Consider the following 20844-nt stretch of genomic DNA (forward strand, 5'->3'; position numbering starts at 1 on the left):
CAAATTTCTATGGAAGAAAATCTGTATTCTTTAAAAACTAGGCACACATTTTACAATTAGATGGAATTTTAACATTCATAAAACTCATAAAAAAAGCAAGGAAGTAAATAAGTCTATGGTTCACTCTTTAGCTGCCTTTGTTTGCCTGTGTGGATTTCTTCTTAATAATACATAATAGCAGTAAAAAAGTCACCTTCACAAAAAGACCAAAATGTTCCATGTGCTCCAAACAAGGTGGGAAATTAGCACCAGCCACCTGCCAAATGCAGTGAAATTCATAAAGTAGCGGGTGAATTTGATTAGCCTACATGTCACAGGAGCAGGTTGGCAATTTGGACCGGAGAGTCGGCATTCAACTGAGTTATACAACAGAAATGTAAGAGGCAGCAACACGACAGTGCTTCTCAGAATCTGCCACAAATACCATTATCAGTAAAACGACGAGCGCCTCTTTCATATTTCTTATACTCTTCTTCAGATTGAAACCAACTGAACAGTGCTGTGGCATTGCAGTACAGGGATTGTGTGAAATCCCGGCACCTAAAAGTCAGTATCATCGCTTAAGGCTAGAAACTGATTGAAAAAGATTTAAATGTTTACAAGATGATCAGTTCTGATCATTTACAACAAGTCTATGCCTTTGACATTAGTTACTTAATTCAGAATTTCAAAAAATTTAAAACCTTGATCCACGTTGGTTTACATGTGTTTAATACAAAGTAAAAATGTGAAATGAACTCAGTTCATTGGAATGTGTAAGGACGTCGTGAGTATTTCCACAAGTCATGGTGGCCTAATGGATGAAATTAGCCTGCAACACAGTAATGTCGTCCAAAGGTATATTATCTTCCACAGTATTTTGTCTTCCAAAATAGTAAATTCTTAGAAATGACTTCAAGGTGCAGGCATATCTCTGCATAACACCGGCCAGCTGCTACATCAACAGTGGGCGCAAAACAAATCTAAATGGGAGACAATCAAATATCACAAAGCATTGACATGTCAACAGGTGATATGCTTCTCTTAAGTAGAATAGCTGATGTGAGGGCTCAGAGCAGTCTAAAAACAGCAAAGCCTTAAGGGCTGAACATTCTTTTCACAAGTACACTTGCCTTCAGTAAACAGAGGAGACTCATCTGCAACAATAAATTACTTTGCGGGTAAGTGTTTCATTTAGCATTTAACAGTTTTCATAAGATGTTAAGCTGTGATGGACTGGCAACCGACCCGGTGTGTACTCTGCCATTGCCTATAGTTACCTGTGATTGGCTACACAGCCCCACCACCCAGAACAGCATAAGGCATCACAGAGGATCGATGAATAACATGTTAGCTCGCTCAACCTCACACTAACTCCTAAAAATGATGCTTTGCAGCCCGAACAATGTAGACTATGGTGTGTGAGTTAACCAGATGTAACCTCTTCTTGAGACGTGTGCTTCCCGTGCTTAAGTGTGATTGTCTGAGCCGCGTTTCATGCAGTGGTCAAATGAATGTAATCCACTGCTTTCTCATGCAGACTGCAGCACAAAATATACATGCAGCATTGTGAGAAACCAACTCATTTGTGCTAAATGTAACAAATGCATTTGATACTTTATTGCTGGGTTTGGGAAATACAGAAACACGATAAAACGTGTGTTTTAGTGTTCAGAGAAATCTTGATGTGACGTTGGCTTTAGATCAGTGGTCTTCAAGAGGGGTCCATGAACCCTAGAGGGTCCATGGAGATACTGTAGAGGGGGTGACAGTTTTTGGTTGGTTAGACAGTTTTAAAAATAAATAGACCCCTTCCCAAAAAAAATTGAAAATTGAAAAAAAATATATATATATTTTTTAAAAGATTTACTTTTGCCAGAGAACCTTGCATTTTCTTTTTTTTTCATTATTCCTGGTTAAAATACAGCACCTTCAATCCACAACAGCCAGCTACTGATGGTACTAATCTAATATGCCAAGTGCATAACATTCCAGTTAGGGGCAAAAGAAAAATAAGTTCCATATTTCATAAAGCATCGAGGTTGGGATGGCTCAGGTCACCCTGAAGCAGGGTTGACGTTCTTACTGCGCTGAGTTTCTCTCCTCTCTCACCCTCGATATGTCACCATTACATGTCACTAACTTCTGCCTCTCACCTGGAGCCTGTGCTCTCTCTTGTCTGTTCTCTTTCAGCAGGATATCTGGTGATGGGACTAGAAGCTCATGGTCTGAGACTGTTGTTACTGATACTGTTATTTGCACTATGTGAATAAAACTGGGATGAGACTCATAAAAGTTAGTCTTATCACAGAAAAATGCAATTAGAACGGTTGGCCACTGTTGGTGTTTATGTTGCATTGCGGTACACCTGGATAATGTGTGTCTTTTATAGCACACTATTGCTCGGGTATGCATGAGAAACTTTGCAGTTTAAAAGAGTTAAGCCAATATCATAACATTGACATTCTGTCCTTACTTTTTATATGGACAAAAAGTAAACATGGGTAAGAATTCAAATAAATACTTTTCATTTTATATTTTATGTTAAAAAAAAAAAGAAAAGGTGTTCACATACAGTGGCTGGTAAAACATGTGAGGGATGAGTGGCCAATGTGGCGAGTGAAAGAAATATTCAATGTCCAACATCGAGTTAAAGCATTCAAGATCAGCATCAAATTTATTTTCAAAAAGTACCAAACAGTACTTTAAAGATACTCTACCAGACAGAAAAAAACCTTTAAAATATACGTTCCATAAAAGGTATCACCTCTGCACAGAGAATAAACCAAAGCACAAAAACAAGACCATTACTATTCATTTCCACAAATTTCCAAGCCTCAGTTGCCCAAATCGATAACACCAAAGTTGCGTTGGCAATATTAAGAGCAGAGAAACCCAGGCATCCCTGTGCCAGGCAACATTCTAAAATTATCAAACATTCTAAAATGTCACACGTTCCTAAAATCTTATACATTCTAAAATTCTCACATATTTTAAAACTGTCAACCATTCTAAGATCGAGCTCTCCAAGTACCACCATTATGGCTGAGCTGAACGTTAGTAGCTGAAGTTTATCCTGTTAGCGATGAACTTACGACTGATAAACTTATTTTGATTATTAATTTTTTATGTTTTATATTTTGCCTTCTAAGTTTTGTACTATGTTATTTTATATATTTTTAAATCAATTTTATTTAAAAAAAAATCTACTTATGACATGCTTCACGGACCACTAGAGGGAGCTCGTACAACAGTTTGAGAATTACGACTTTCTGATATTTTGATTAAACCCTTAAACGTAAGCATATATGAGTCGTGTTTCATCTGTTTATGTGGACGGCAAAATCTCTGTATTATGGAGTTGGATGAGACGTGGTCTGCCTAAGTTTGTTTCTACAAGCAATCCCTTTCACTTTTAGGTCGCCCTTTGAGCAATGTGTGAATGTAGGAATGTGTTTTAAAGGGTTTGGGAAAACATTGCATGTACGTTTTTAAGCTTGGCAGTAGTCCTGGGGGAAGCTTCCCTGAGGGTCAAGCAATATAAGACACCCCCAACACACATCACATGAAATGGCATGAAAAGAGGAATAAAACTGACAATATATGCCTGAAGAAAGTCACAGATAGGATATGACGATAATAAAAAACACAATAATAATAAAGAGCAATCTCTTATGGATACAAATGGCCAATAAATAGCATAAATCAAAGACAATGGTCTTGCCAACAGTCCCAAGACAACTCAAATTTATCTCCATACTCTGCCCCTGAGTTGAAAGAAAGAGAGGAGAGCAAACCGCTAAAAGGGAAAACTAGAGAGGCCATTTAGTGATTTGAGCAGTGAAGCTTCTCTGCTGCCAAGGACATGTAAGAGAGACAGAGAGACCAGGAGTGCCTCTCAATACATCAGATGTCAGGAGTGCTCCCTCCCACTCAGACGAATGGATCTTCCTTTGGAAAGCCCATAAGAGAGAGCATTCTGAGGTCGGTGAGCTATACAATATTCAAAAATCACACCAACAAATGGTTCTATGTCTGCACAGCGCACAATACTATGGAACAGGTTCATAAGTGGAGTGGTAAATGTCACAGCGTTACTGGAATAGGCTCTTCTTATAAGCACAAAACCTGCAGTGCCATCCTTGGACGGCCGTTCCCTCTGGACTGTTTCATCAGGGTGTGACGAGGCAAGGCACAGAGCTGCACGCTGCAACAAGCTCAGGCCTCTCCAAACCACTCATTCTAAGCATCTGGCTTGATTGTAAAAACGGTTCCCTCTTCTTTAATCAATGGAAACTCAACTATCGTGATTCATGGGGCACTCTGGAGTATATAAATATCTTCTGACACGCTTGACTGCATTCTCCCTACACCATCTCCAGACCACAATCCACCTCACCCCCTAGAGCTCATATTATTATTTTGTACTGTACAACTTCAGATCGTCTGCTCTTCCTCTGCTCTTCCCATCACCATCTCTGTCTTGCTCTTTGTTCCTATCCCTGCCTTTGCTCAGTGCATTTTGCCATCACAAGGGCTTCAATCAGTCAATTTCAGAGGGTCTGTACAACTGCAACAAGACAGTTTCTTGGACAAATTTAAAAACACTGTTCAGTGCTTGAAAAAATAGAAAATTAATTTCTTGGGGGAAACAATGACACCTTTTTTTCTGTGAGCAGCCCTTTTTATTTTGTAGGTATACTCATTACTGATCTTCTGATATTCATTTTGTGTTTAGTGTAATTTTTCATCTCAAAAACATGCAATAAATTATCCTTACTCTGATGTGATTTAAAATCTGTAGAGCATATCCACGAAGTGCTTGAGAGACTTTATTGAGTCTGTAATGTCACTGGTGGAAATCCCTGTCTAAAGCAGTAATAAACTAGAGTTCTGAGCTTATCACACAACACCTAATTTTGTGATTAACCTCTCAATCAATTTTCAATTCTTAGAAAAAATTTGCCAGTGTGTAAAATTTAATTTTTCCTCCACAAAGAAATGGTAGGGGTGTGGCCACAAGTAATCCTGCAACCCAGTAGCATCTGAAATGTCAATGACTCAGAGTAAAAAAAAAAAAAAAAAGAAAGTATAACAAGCTGAACTGTTGCTGTACTATTACACACACAAACAGTGACTTAAAGAGATTGGTGAGAGTCTGATGCTCATAGAGAATGTTAACAAAGAGAAGAGAGATATCCGGTACAGTCTTATCTTGCCAGCTGATATTCCAAATCATTATCCTTTCTGACCAATTTGTAAAACTATAGGTTACTTAATGTAACCCCAGAAGCTCCCGTATTACCAGACATGTTTATCTCAAGTCAACCACCAACACCCCAGGAATGGCCTTCTGTCTTAAGTGGGCCCAGCAGTCGGTAGTGCATGAACCAGGCTCAGACCAGAGACATCCAGCTTATGAAGGACAGACAAACATGAGAGGTGAAGACCAGCTTGCTACTGCACAAATCTACTGAATTGAGACCCCTTTACACAGGGCCCAGGATGCAGCCAGACCACGCGTTTTTACATATTTTTATATGATTGTAACCTTGGGTGCTTTTATGTGGGACAACGGATGGAAATTAGCCTTGTGCAAAATCCGGTACAATTACGGTAACCTCGTGAAGATAAGCAAATAACGGAGAAATAAAGGAGAAAGAGAATGAGACGTGTAGGATAAAGCAATTGCTCCCACAATCTAGTGGGAGAGCTGCTGCTTTGTGATGCCTGCCCCAGCAGGGGTTAGTCCAGGACACAAAGAGCTGGTCACTATACCGAAACCCCTTTGCTCTGTCCATATAAATCTGTAAGGCCTGGATTGGGCACGGCATGTGCAACTGCTATTCTTCAGAAGAAGAAAATGGCGGTGGAGAAAATGCAGAAAGAACAATGGGAGAGAATGAGCCAACCACTTTGTGCACGAAAGCAAGGTGGAGCTTCAGTAACACCCTGGCATACTCAAGAGCAAAATGAGTACACAAGGAGTACACAGAGAGTGCATGAATGTGACGAGCACGCTTCGCAGAGGCCAAAGCCAGCAGGAACCCTGTCTTCAGAGACAGGTTCTTCAAGCTAACGAAAAGCACTGGCAAGTCCCATATGGGGGGCAGCAGCCTTTGTGCCCCTTTCATCAAACGAAGGATGCTGGCCATTATTCCTTCAAATTCCACATGGCATGCCGCAACAGCAGCCAGGTACGCCTCAACTGTGGAGAAGGATTTTCGTTAGTCAATCAAGCTCTGCAGGAATGACAAAATTACACCAACAGTGCACTGAAGGGAGATGTGTCCTCCCTGCTGACACCACTCTTCAAACACCCTCCACTTACAGTCATAAAGAGACCTGGTGGAGGAGGCTCTAGTGCTCTGAATAGTGTTAATCACACTCTGAGGGAACCCTGTAGTATTTAAAATACAGAGCACACAGGCCAGGCCCATAGGGACAGACACACTGGGTGTGGGTGCAATACTGCTCCCCCCCCCCCTTCAGGGAAAGCATGTCCCTGCATCAGGGGAGTGGCCACGGCTGCCCAGACAGGAGCTGAAATATCACCAACAGCCAGTGCATGACCGGTCAGTGCAGAGCTATCAGAATTAATGTGTGGCGATGCTCCTTGACTCTGTTCAGAGGTGGAGGTATCAGAGCCAATGGGGGAAAAGTGTACAGGAGGACCAACGGCCAGACATGTGCGAGCGCGTTCACTCTAGTCGGATGGCCCTGCCGCCGTAGCAGCACAATGGCTGCATCGGTACAGCACACAAACTCCCTAGAGCTCACAAATATCTCGAAGCAGCGGACTCTGTACTCGTAACAAACACCCTGAAAAGCAAACCTCAGATATTTCCGGTGCGGAGGATATATCAGTTTCTGTTGCAGGGGCTCACGACACCACGTGGTTCCTTGCTCTCCTGCACTGCGTGAGCAATGCACCACTTTCCAATGTTGGACTCCACGGGGGGTAGGTAAACGTAGCCTTCCCACATTGCTTGGTCGGGCTGTGCCCGACAGGGACAAGTGGGCTACCCAGTCACCAGACTTTCAGGGATACAAATCTAAAACAAATGACAGAAAAAGCTTCACTTGATGAAGTTGGTCGTAATTAATTCTTATATGTTGCACGACTGCAATGATACTATATATTATGAGACATGAAACTGTTAAATGGTGATAATTCCAGATGAAATTGTCATGTGTGATTTGCACGTATCAAGCTGTATTTTTCCACACTCAACAAGACACAAAGGAATCAAATTTGAAAGTCCACATTAGGGGTGTCCAATATTTTTTTTTCATTGAGACCCACTTTTGATCAAATATACAGTTAATTGGCAGGGCCAATGTCTGGAGGTGGAATACATCACTTTACATCTACTGTAATGTATTGAAATTAGCATTATCAGTCAAATGTAAGTAACTCATGGCTGATAATTGCTGGAGGGTAATTAAAATTGATAGCTAGGATACCTCTGCCCACAATGGCCCTGACTTTCTGTTGTGACTATAAGAGATAGCGGCTGGTACATATCTGTTCTTCAGCTTGAACGAGAAGTTGGATTATATTGAGTGAATTGACTGTAAAACCCAATGAGTTTATGAGTTGTGCTTATCAATAGACCCCATTAAACACGTGTCACCCCTGAGGGATTTCTTTGACTATACAAGTCATTCTCAGCACAGAGCAGTCTGCCTAATCAATGAGTGCTTAATTACATCTGGTACACTGTCCAGAGGTGCAGTAAAACAATATGTCTGCACTGTCAGTGTCATTCTTTGCAGAGAAAGGCAGGACTTCAGTGAGCAGCATTGTGTGGATGCTTTCACAAAAGAAACTAGTACTTAGCTGAAAATGTCAACAGTTGAAGCATGAGGCAAAAACAAATGTGATGAGATGAGATAAGAATGCCATTAGGACTTTACTTTTTAAAAAAGACAATTAGGCTTTTTATCACTTTCATTCATCTCTGCCTCTTGACTCAATATACAACAACATGTCAGATCTAAATATCTATTAATTGACTTTTTTTATTCTTTTTACTGTCCTGCATGGTATAAAAAGTTGAGTAAAAATTTAGGTTGATTTTCACAAAATCAAACAGTAAGAAAATAGCTTTAATGTGGATGTGCTCCTGTGCAAACCCCTCAAGGTCAAGGTCATCATCACACTGTGCATTATTGTCAAATATAAGTGTTTAAAAAAGTGTTTAATGGTTAACAATGACGCCATGCCAATGGGCCTGTTGGCTGAGGCATCTACTGTATGTAAATCTGTGGGCCATCACTGAGTTGATCAGCACAGGGCTGACAACAAAGTGAATTAAGCCTCATCTAAATGTAAATTAGGTTTTATACGTTCAGCAAACAGCTTACATAACCAGTGTCTATTTTAATAAACCAATTAGATTTTATTTTGTGCTATACTAGCACAATCAAATCAAATCTATGCTTTCTAAAAATGTAAAAGTGTTGCAGACAGCATCAGGATTCAAGCTCAGAACCTCGCCAAGCTCTTGGTCTACATAAATTTCTAATGAAAACGTCTGTTTGACATACTATGTTTGAGACTTTCAATCTGCTTTGAAAGAAGTAAAATAGACATGGACTGTCATGAGAGACCATTTCAATAGCTTTGAGAAATGCACATGGAGGGTACAGGCCGATAGTCCTGTCACTAATAACCTCCCTGTCACTGGTACCAGTCATATCAAACTGCATATATGCAGCTCATTTTACATGCCATACTTATACTATGCACACTGTCATTTCAAGAGTAAACACTGACACTAAATCGTGTGTATTACCAATAGGCACCTTGTTAGGTAACGGTACACATCTTATATAGCAAAATGGTGATGGCTGGTGAACATAGAAATGGAGTCAATCCAGTCGTTTTTACACACATCCTATAAATGTTCTAACGCTACTGTGTGAATTGATGAAAAAAGTGAAGCTTTCATCTGAATTGCCGAAAGAAAATATTAACTGAAAGTATCTTATAGTCAGGTATAGTAAGTTTCGCAAGCCATATTATAACTTTACAAAAATGCAAAACAGCATCAATTTGACATTCGTCGGCAAATATCAAACCCATACCCTATTCTAACTTTAGTAATGCATTTACTGGAAAGAGATTAATATCAATTTCATAAATCATTCAGGAGATACATCCGGAGCCAGAGACACTTATATGTTAGCTGATCTGAGTGTGGGAGCTCAGCATCCATTAATCAATGCCTGAGTTCTTCTGGCCATGTCATCTGGAAAAAGGTAAATTTATAAAAAGGGCATTCACCACAGTGATCTCTTAGCACAGTCCTCCTCATGGAACATGTTTATATCATTACATAGTGTGCACTCACCCTCACTATTCTCAAATGTGTGTACATTGACGAAGATTAGGCTCCACTTTTCCTTAGTAGCAATGTTTTATGCCCATACACGATTGACTTTACCAGAGTGAATTAAGGAGTAATAAGCCTACCAACTGTAATGTTTCTTGCAAGGGTCTCAAACACATGGCTATGCAGACCAAGTCTAGCTCTCTCATTTCAGCACAATGTCCCATTGCATAGCATAACAAAGGTAAAAGAAGACAGAAATTGGGCCCAAGATTAATTCAGTGGCGAGCACTCTCATCTCACTGTGAAAATATCACTGCTTCAAGTACATGTTGGGCATTTCTGTGTGTATTTTTTATTTATTTTTTTCTGTCAGTGCACAAGATGTCTCATTTACTTTAGTTTAGTCCGACCAATCACAATATGCTGGGAATGGTCATTGAAGATGGATTAATTCCCCCCCAAAAAATGTAAAAAGTACCTGCTATTTATAATTAGTGCACTTGGCGGAGAGACATAACACAACGCTGTGACCCAGAACTGAAAACCCAACTGAAGGGTTAGGGTAACAGTTTTCTTTAGAAATTGCAGGTTATTTATATTTGATTTAATGAAAAATATATTTTTAGAATGTATTGATACATGCTTGCACAAAGGTTAAAAACAATTAGTTGTCATTATTTATTTATTGTTGAGGTATTTTTACAGCTCCGGACCCTTTGAGCCTATCTATATGTGATCCTATACTATCTGTGGAAATATGAAATGTGGCTGCCATCGAAACCTAATCTCTGCACAGATAGTCCGTCTGAGCGAGACCTGCTGAATACCCTGCTGATTTATTCAGCCTACTCTTGAACTGAAGTGTTTGCTTGTGTGTGGGTCGAAACCAGCTGACCTTGTCACTATTGGACACATATTTTATATTCATTGTCATGCCAATCATCCGGCAACCAGGAAGGAACATTAACAAATAACTGTGTAGTATCCTGACTCAATATCACTACCTCCAGCTTCAACAGATGAACAATGGATCTGATCAATCCGACCACTAAATACAGTTAACATATCTTTTCATACGAAGCTGCTCCTCTGTGTCACTGAGTGAGCATTTCTGTTTTAAAAAGTTGTTCTGCCCCAAAGCAAACATGTAAAGAAAAATAGAACAGATGACAAACAAACTTTTTTAATGATAGGCTTCACAATGACATTGTAGTGGCACCCTCGTCTCACAAAAAAAAAAAAAAAACTGTTTTTAAACCCAGGCTCAGGGCTTTTCTGTGTGGAGTTTGTATAGTCTACCTGCGTAGCTTTATCCAATCTATTACAGCTTCATCCCACAGTGCCAAGTCATGTTTGTTAGGTTAACTGGTGACACTAAATCAGCTGAAGGTATGAATGACAATTTCTCTGTGATGGACTAGAGACCTGTTCGGGATGTATCCTGCCTTTTGCCTGTTGCCATTTAACACTGTATGTGGACACAGAGGTACCATGAAAATGGCAAATTCATTCATTCCCAAACTGCTGTCAAGATAAGTCAAACTCCCCTGACAGAGCCCTCAGGTCCACAAACTTAAAGCATTTTGCAAACAAGAATATCCTCCCTTGAAAACTTTGACAAAATTCATAGTCGCCTGTGTTTTTTGGGGGAAAGCTGTAAATCTTTGAAATCAATGCATAACACTGCTCAGTTATTTCTCTATTAAAAATATTGTGACTTATAAATAAAGCAGTGAAGTAGTTTTGTCTCTTGTATAAACTGGGGTTTATGTTTTATGGAAAGAGATTGTGGACTGGACCACACACAAAATCCAAAGTTGGATAAATAAGCAAAGAATTAAAAATTCAAAAGAACCAGAATGTCAGCAATAACTAGAAATGTTTCAAATGCAGCGATGGTAGACCATGTCTGTTTTGGTAAAATATATTTGATCTCCTTGTAATGACTTTTTTTTTTCCATGTTTGACCAAGCTGGAGGAGTTCAATTAAAAACCTCAGGGAAAGAGAGTAAGTAGTATTCAGATAATCCAGATGGGAAAGAAATAAGAGACAGAGCTGTTGCATCAGCTACTGTAATTAAGTTATACAAGATACAAAACAGAATATGGACAGTACAAGGGACACATGGCTCAAAATAAGTAGTTGCCTTTTTGTGTGTGTGTGTGTGTGTGTGTGTGTGTGTGTGTGTGTGTGTGTGTGTGTGTGTGTGTGTGTGTGTGTGTGTGTGTGTGTGTGTGTGTGTGTGTGTGTGTGTGTGTGTGTGTGTGTGTGTGTGTGTGTGTGTGTGATTATTCTAGACAGCTAAATATATGTGGGTCAAGTTGCATTAGGGTAAACTGGAAGACACCTGCTATCTTAACACACTGATCAGTGATTTCATAAAATTGCCCAGAAATGTTGAATAAAAGTCATACAGATTATCAAACATGACATTCTATCAATGGTTATTTGGCCCAGGTTCTGAAAACAACAGAAATGTCATTCTGACTAGTTATACCTGAAATATTACTTTCTCCAAATATAAAAAGAAACAAACCAATTGTATTGGTATTATGGAGAAACATTCAAGCTGCTGTTTTACTTGACCATTAATGCATTTAGTAGTCTTACGACTCACCACTCTCGAAGCAAGCGTCGAACACCAGATGTCCTTTTCGTGGCGATCCTGAGTATCCTGGTGGAGTCACCGTCAGTTTGTTCACATTCCCAACCAAAGCATCCTCTCCTCCAGCTTCACTGCCTGAAGTGAGTGTGAAACATGCAATTAAAATCTGACTAACGTTACGAAATAATCTTCACAAAGATGGTCCGAGAATATTTTTAATTAATTATTCATTCAAACATTCAAATGTATGTAATAACTTTCTGCCTCGATAGTGTTGAAGCCATGTATTCCAATTTCTTTGTTTGGCCCACAAATGGTCGATGAGGGGGTTTCAAACATGCCCTCCAGAGTGACCTCCCCGACCCACACGATGACTTTGTGAAGTGTACAGACAATAAGATATTAACTGGAATCTCACAACAAAATTATCTGTCATTTCACGAGCTAACTTATTGGTTGTGAAGCATCATCAGCATCAAAGCAACAGCGTGAGAGTGTATATGTAAAAGCACATGTATGCATAAAGGCTCCAAAATGCCACAAATTGACAACCCATTAACCCATTTATTTATTTTTATTCGTATATTACAACAGAGGTAAAGATTTGGAGTTAACCAGGAATTCATATTCAAACGTTGTCATGTTACAGAGATTACATTGGGCTGTAAGTGGCCTCACAGAGCTAAAAGGAGGGGTAACACCGCAGCTGTAAAGGCAGAGCTTCATTTATGATCGAACACAGGTTTAAGGTCAACTTAACCCTTCCCTCCTGCGCCTACCACCATAACCAACAAAGCACAATCCCCATCACAACAATAGCGCGCCTTTGCATTAAATGCATATTATGTTTCCTACACTGTGGTGCATTTGATTGCAGTCAATCACAAACAGTGACTTGAATTATGGAGATGGTGTTGTGCGGAGCCATTCAGCAACGTGACGGAAGATGATTAGCTCCCCAGCCTCTCCTGCAGGTGCAGCAGCTGATTGGACGCAGGGCTAGCTATAGCAAGCACCCAGAGCCAGCGCACCTGCACCGGGGCTCCCCTCGCGGATGCGCGTTGCTGCCGTTTATCGGAATTATCTCCGGGAATTAGCGACGTTGCTTACACGTGTGGTCGACACACGTCGGTAGCAGCGCGGCTTTAGCGTGTCGAAACGCTACGGAGAGGGCTCGTGTTTACATCTCGACCTGCTAGCTTAGGAGTTTAGCACGCTGGACGCTCGCGTCAAACTTGAGACGCGCTGCGAGCCGAAAGCACGCGCGTATCGTTTTGTCGGCCATCGAGGTACCACGCGCTTCCCTCTGCTTGCATAGCCATGAAGTGGGAGCCGGGAAAAGGCTCGTATTTACACACCGGGATCGACGTCTCTCACTGTGTTCTCCTCCATCTTCCTCTGCATCTGTTTGAAAGCCGCACGACGCTCGATGTGCGTTGCCCGGGAAACCGCGAGGGGGGGCGGGGTGAGGTGAGGGTGGGGGTATCACAGCATCAGTCCGACTACAGCGTCACCGAAAACCCGCAGGATACACGGAGGTGGCCAGGAGGCAACCTGAGTCAAGGTCACGCACTGAGTTACTCGATAAAACAGCACAATTATCGCCATTCACCCAAAAAAAAAAAAAAAAAAGGCTTCCCCGATTTAAACACGGTCCTGCAGAAGAGTATTAGGGCCACTGAAGAAAAAAAATTAATTCGGAGGTAAAACAAAACATAAGAGTTCAAGAATAAATAAATAAAAATCTAAAACTAAAAAGCGATATTTTCATTTACAATGCACTAAGTTAAACATTAGGGTTCAAACAACCTTATATTTTAAAATGTAAATTAATTAGCAATTTATTTATTTTCATTTCTGTGCGCAATCTCCTTTCCAACAAACATCTCTCTGTTTCATCAAGTTGTTACTGTGAGGGAAATGATGTTATTATCTAGCTCAAAGATAGGCCGTTTTGATCATTGTCAGGGTCATATTCTGATGAAGCTCTTCTACATAAAAATGTATGAGTGTTGCAGCTGCAAATTCATTGATAATGGCTCACTTTAATTATTTAGTAAGAATACTGATTATTTTTTGACCTTGAAATAAAGTCAGTAAAACACAGTCACCTACTGTTACTCTTCGGCATCACGTTATCCAAATCAGGGTCGCATGAAGCCAATCCCAACTTAATGTAGGTGAAGGCGTCCATCGCACATATTGGACAGTGTGCCAGTGCATCACAGGACACAAAGTGATAGACAGCTCCACATTATGTGTGATTCGGAGATACCAATTAATCTCAAATTTGTCATTTTGGACTGTGGGGGGAAACAGGACACACCGGGCAAGCATGCAAATACCTTACAGAAAGACCCGTCACAAACCCGTCACAAACTCGAACCTTTAGATGAGACTGCTAATGACTGCACCACTGTGCAATCTCAAATGGTGGAAAGAGTCATGCATTTAGGTGTGTGTGTCGTACAGACGGTGAGCAGGTAACAGTTTTTTTGTGACTGTAAAGCCTTACTCAGTTCATCGCTTTGGGGTGCGAATTAAGTTATGATGATTATTTTCCGGTACTTAAGTAATTTGGATAGCACTTCATTAATGTAAAATAGCTGCGTCCCAGAACAGGATGAAGCAGTATAGAAGATGGATGGATGACTATGAAGTGTTTTTTCCTGAAGTCACAACACTAGCAGAAATGAGATATTTCACAGAAAGAGGGTCTCTTTTTTAACCCCATGAAATTAATTGAAAGAGTATCACTGATAAAGGCTGCTGACAACATGGTAAGCTGATCGGCTTTAGCTCTGTGTAAAACACCATAGAATATGTAAAGAATAAGTAAACAATTCAAAACTGAATTTAGAGATTGGGGTTATTGCACCTCAAGTCTTAGTAGTCAGAAGCGGGCGTGATGGTTGAAGGGGTGGTGGGTTTGGCTGCTGTCAATAGAAAAGAAATGTTTAAAGCATAGCTGGCCTTCTTTAGGCCAGTGGAAATGTTTTTGGGTAGCAGTCGCTAACAAACACAAACGGCAAATATGAAAGATTTGTGTTTAGAACAAAAATAAAATATAACTCAGATGAAGAGATTAATTGCATTTTTGTCACTGCTAATCCCAAGTCTGTAACACAATGTGGCCAAAGAAAACTTGCGAAAGTAGTGCTGATTATTCCACACAAACATCCTACGAATGTACCAAATCAAGTCATTCCAATCATGGAAAACAAATTTATACGTCGCTGTATAATGACAACATTTACATTCTGCAAAGCAACAATATGCGAGATGAGACATCCAGTGTAATGCCTTCAAGCTGTAATCTTTAAACTGCACATATCTCAGTCTTATTACAGGAAAACAAAAAACTGTTTGATGATGGTTTTGGAGAAAAAAGCCAATCATTGTCAGAGCAGCAGTCAGAGATTCAGAATCATCCTGCAGATTGATTAAAGCTGGAGATTTTCTAGACAATTGAAGCAGAGATGTCATCAAGGCCAATCAAGCCTAGCCCGATTCCTTTCCCATTACAAAGGTTGCACCTGATTAAGTTCATCAAATGAGCAGCCGCATAGCTCCTAGAGCAAGAGGCGTACAGGCTGCTGCTAATTTTCAGGTTATAAGCTGTGTGTAACTGGACCAAATGAATAAGACCAGGGAGAGGGCAATGATTTTTCTGTGTGTGATCTGTATTTGATGGCGCGCATCAACAGGCCAGTGAGTAGATAGGTCGGCCTGATTATTTCTGAGAAGACAGGAAGAGAATACAGAGCAGCTGTGTAATATTTTGTTAAAATTGAAAATTGAATAGCTGTCCTCTGTGCCATATCATTCCTTTAACACTACGCCAATTAAACAGCTCTATGGTGGTACAATCATTCATTTTCAAGAGGCAGATTGAAATTGAATTATGGAGCATGAGAAGAATGAATTAGTTATGCTACATGTTCCTTTGTTTCTCCGTTCTTATCAAACACAGAGGCGGCATGGAAGTAGCTGAATTTGCCATGTGATCCATGCTTGTGTCCTTTGGAGTTGAGACACTTGTGATACTGAGTGTATGTTGAGCCCATGACGAAGCTCACATTTGTTCGTGAGAGACATATTGAGATTGAGAGACATATTTAGTCAAAATGTTTTACCACTGTAACCCACATCGACGTCTCTTTCAAAAGGAATTTTTAAAAAAATCAATCACAAAACAGAAAATAAACCAAAAATAGAAAAGGCCAAAACATCACACAACCAACCAGAACTGTGGCAGGCACTCCTGTAGAGCAAGTACAACTTGTATCTGCCATTCTTTACTCTGTGATGAAGGTGCAGGATACCAGGTAGGTATATTTTCAGTGGGTTAGAGGTAGAAAATGCACAGTTAAGCACAAAAACACAACTGTAACACTCACTCCTGATCCCCCTGATAGTCCAAAATAACCCTTTCTGTTGTACAGGGAGCATCCACATAGCAGTAGGATGATGAAGGGAGGTTTTAGTTTTTTTTCTTGTACTTATTAATTTTGAACATGAACAAAAAAAAATAAGAGACATAAATAAAGGCAATGATGACATGTTTCCGCGTAGTTAAAAACAAGTAGGAGGCAGTTTAATTGTGACGAGCCCTGCACCTTAACTCTGAATACTGAATATTAAAAATTATACAATGATAATAACACATTTTGTATATCTTATATTAATAATTTATCAGATTTTTTCAAAATATAATATACATCAAATACAAATATGATTATGATTATCATTATTGTTATGCAGTTCTTGATTTTCAATTCCTAGATACGTCATATGATAAAACTGTTCATCAAGAACTGTAAATTGATAATACCTAATACCTCTGACCAAGGTGATTGCTCAGCTGGTATAATGGGTCATCTTTCAATCAGAAGGTTGCAGGTTCAGGTTCTTCCCCCATGTCTGTCCTTATGAGAAGGTGTCCTTGAGCAAGTCACTGAACCCAAACCTGGTTGCAGTGACCGCATGCCTTGCATGGCATCCACCTCCATTAATGTGTGAATGTGAATCTGTAAATGTGACGAGCATTGTAAAGCTCTCTGGGGCTGATAAATCAGTAGGAAAGCGCAATATGTGTCAAATCAATTTACCACCATTTAATATTTGTAGTACTATTTGAGAAGTGTGCATTGCATCTTGACTGAAGTATTTTTCAACAACAGTATATTTACTTGAAATTGAGTACAGTTTAGGTCAATTAAGCAGCGATTGCAGTTGGCTACAAATGCTCGATACTCTTTCAACTTCCTGTGAACAAACACATGAATGGAAATGACGTTACAAATATGTATACTTTATTACAGCATGAATCATTAGGAAATCCAATTTCTCCTGCAAATCCCCAAATGCTGCCCTGTTCAGTGGAGTTAAACTCACTTGTCTAACCTCTCAGTTTCCCCACCTTCAAAGTTTGTTTCGTTCAAAGTTTGGCAGCTTTCAAATGTGTTTATCCCAAGTTTCTTATTTCCTCGTGACGCATGTTGTATATACTGTAGCTGTAATATGGCTGCGCAAACAGTTGGGAACCAAGACTAATGCTAATTTTATCATGTTTCTAATCCATCCAATATCTAACAGAAGAAATAGCTTGCATGTAAAGTTTTTCATGGCTCATGTTGTCGTGAAGCCTCATCATCTACACGTGTACCTCCTCAAAAGCAAAAAAAAAAAAAAAGCTGAAGCTACCCCTCCGATCTCTTGCTCTACATTCTTTGTTTGTACCATGCTTCTTGCTGTCGTACCTACGGTGGCCATCGGAGATTTCCATTACTTAGAAATACTATAACATGAAAGAGAAGTACCCTTCACATCGCAGTCTCTCAAACTTTAATTAACTCTCAGGAGAGTGTATTTTCACATGCTTATAAAAACATATTTGACCCTCAAAGATTTGTGAACATATAATGCGCTTCAGATGTAGACATCCCTGTCAAGGCTAAATAGAGAATCTACAATCATCTTTATATATGGTGGCTATTTTTAAGTGTGGGCTCCTTGACTGGCGGACACACCACATCATCATCACAATCTCGTGCCGAACGTATCAGGAACCCCTTTGGGAAACGACAGCTTTGGCACAGCAAAGGTGTTTTCAAGCTTCACTTTTCATTTCTTTCAGAAAGATACTCTTTCTTCTGAACTCAAAAAATTATCAAACAAGTCAGTTCTTGTAGCTTAGTAGCAGAACTACGAGAAAAAATAGTGACACTAAGAATTGCTTGTTGATGTTTTCAGCCTGACACACACAGTGGTGTGTGTGTGTGTGTGTGTGTGTGTGTGTGTGTGTGTGTGTGTGTGTGTGTGTGTGTGTGTGTGTGTGTGTGTGTGTGTAGGCATCTTCATCTGCTTTTTTTTTTCTGCTTTTTTTTTGTTTTTCTTTTTATTGCAGGAAGTACAGGGAAACCCTTTTTACTCAGGCCAGCTGAGAGCTTCCACACACCAAGTCCATCTTCAATGAAGGAACAAGTCACGCAAAAATCAAAACACGGGGCATTAGTGGCACAGTGTAGGCATCGGGGCGGCCGTGTGAGGGACGTTGGGTGGGTGGGGGTGCAAACACAAGTCAGCAGTACACAGAGAATCACTATGGTGACAGCAATCGGGGGGCTCAGGGGAGTGAGGCTGGGTCAGAGAGGAAGGCTTGAGAGGCAGCTGACTGAGGAATCAGCCCTCACTCTGGATGATTCAACTGACAGCTCCCCCCAGGGCTGTGCCGGACCAGCCATCCCCAGAGACTACACGCTTTACAGAACAGGGATGTGGCTCGCAGTCGTCTAACCGTTGGGAGAAAATAAATAAATGGTATTGGAGCCCAGACAGTACAACAGTGCCATATAACAGAGCAACGTTGTTAACGATATCTTCACATATCTTGCTCCTGATAAAATCTTAAGGGAAAAAAAAAAAGGAAATGTGCTAATTTAAAACATGTAAACAATATCGCATGCCACATCTTTAATAAGTGTGAGTCTTGGTACATATGTATCCCCTCTCTGCTGACAAAAACACTGGTTAAAGTAGCAATTTGCTATCATTCTCCGTTGTACCTCATCACCTCTTTCATACACTCATCCATCCCTCTCCCTTTATTTGTCACTTCCTCTGTCTCTACATCCCTCTTTTTTCCTCCCTCCTCCGCTACCTCCCTCCACTGGGCTGGACAGCCTCCACCTAAACAGATGGTCTAGTGTCAATAGGCTGCTATTAACTGGCCGCTCTCCCCGCTCTGATTCAAGACAGCAAAAAGCACATTTAAAGCACTCGGAATAAATCCTGTGCCACGATGATGGAGCCATGAGTAAGACACCACCGATATGTGATTAGTGAGGAGGATGAAGATACCAATCACTTAAGCAGCATCACCCTAATAACATACCTCATTATTTTCCCAAAGACAGGCACTCAATACAAGAGGGTTTACTCGATTCTTTTTATTTTTTTTCAGATGCAGACACTGTGAGTAAACACGTTGAAATCTCTCAGGTGTTACCAAATTCAAAAAAGATGGTGATTCATACATGCTGTGTATTTCCCTCATTTTTTTGTTGTGCTTGTTTGTTTTATAGTTGGGATTTCCTGCCGTGCTTGTGACTGGCTGCTTCGTCATCTTTGTGCCACACCCTGCTGAGGAAAAGGACAACCACCTGACCTTGATGCTCGCGTCAGCCCAACCCACGCATCTTCCCCGCGTTTGATATTACTGAGATGTACCCTCAATTCCCACTGTGCCGAGGTCTCTCGAGAGGGTGCGCGTTTTATTGCATTACTATAAATCACCAACACCTCAAAGTAAGTGCTAAAGGTTTTCTTTGCAAATGCCCTTTGATATCCTTCCCACCAAAATTGAAGCCACGTATGTCACTTGTTTTAAGAAAAAAAATGTAAGCATTATTAAAATCCAGCAATTGCTATCCTCGCAACTCACTAACCCTAACTATTAATCCACCCTAGTTCCAAATTGAATCGTAGCAGAATGTGGGAACCCCTGTTGGGGTGCATGTCCCCTCAAAGTCTGTATCTGTGTGCTGAAAGCATATATTCAACAAGAAGAGAAGAGAGAGAAATCTAAAAGGAGTGGCACGGAGAGAGAAAAGGATGTGGCGATGATGGTGTCACTGCCACTAGAACAGTTTTCCCACCTTGTGGTAGCAGAGTGAACTGAGGCTGCCTTAATGCGTAAGCTATTGGGGGAGAGAGAGTGATGCAAAGAGAGAGATGGAGTGAGAGAGACAGAGCGACAGTGGGAGGGAGAGCAAAAGGGAGAGCCAGGGGGAGCAACACAGAGAGTGAGAGAGCGAGGGGAGAGAGAGAGAAAGAGAGAGAGAGAGCGAGAGAGAGAGAGGGAGGGAGGGGAGTTTAAAGTAAGTGCTATGTTTTGGGACAGGCTAATCTGCTAGCGAGCAGTGTGAGGATCGGAGCATATTGTGTGAGCCAGTGTGCATGGTGCAGATAAGGAAGACAGCCGCCCTGCCAGCCCGACCCACCGATTGCCTGACTGCCTGTTTTAATGTGCTGACTCTGGGGAGATTTTAAAAGACAGCATATTGACTCCTCAGACCGGTGCGGAGACCCTGGGCACAAACGCCGCCACTCCAACCACAGCCAGCAGAAGTGCATCAGCAGACAGAAGGAAGAGAGTGAGAGAGAAAATAGAGGACTAAAATTTCACAACTCCACAGTCAGAAAATTAAAGAGGATTTTCTTCTTTTTTTTTTTTATCCCCATCTTTTTTCAACAGATTTTTTTTTTCTTTCTTCCTTTCTTTTTTTGCCGCACCCAGGACTGACAACCAACCACCGAAAATACAGAGAAAAAGGGGAAAAGCCAAAAAGAAACTGAAGAGAACCTGAAAATATAAGGACAGAGCAACAAAAAAAAAAAAAGCACCAAATCTGAAC

General features: G+C 40.6%; 1 protein-coding gene across 2 annotated transcripts in view; it reads right to left on the reverse strand.

The window, feature by feature from the left end:
* agbl4 (AGBL carboxypeptidase 4) overlaps positions 1-13353 on the reverse strand; it is a 303990-nt gene extending 290637 nt beyond the window's left edge. For both annotated transcript variants that reach the window (XR_013935717.1, XM_080473410.1), the window contains exons 1-2: positions 13285-13353; positions 11939-12061 (exon numbers count right to left, since the gene is read on the reverse strand). Coding sequence is in view for 1 of the 2 variants with exons in the window: in XM_080473410.1 (XP_080329536.1) it covers positions 11939-12061; positions 13285-13330 (169 nt within the window). In the remaining variant the exon portion in view is untranslated. The remainder of the gene's footprint in view (positions 1-11938; positions 12062-13284) is intronic.
* Positions 13354-20844: the final 7491 nt, after the last annotated feature.

The sequence above is a fragment of the Lipophrys pholis genome (assembly GCF_963383615.2).
Source record: "Lipophrys pholis genome assembly, chromosome: 10".
NCBI lineage: Eukaryota > Metazoa > Chordata > Actinopteri > Blenniiformes > Blenniidae > Lipophrys > Lipophrys pholis.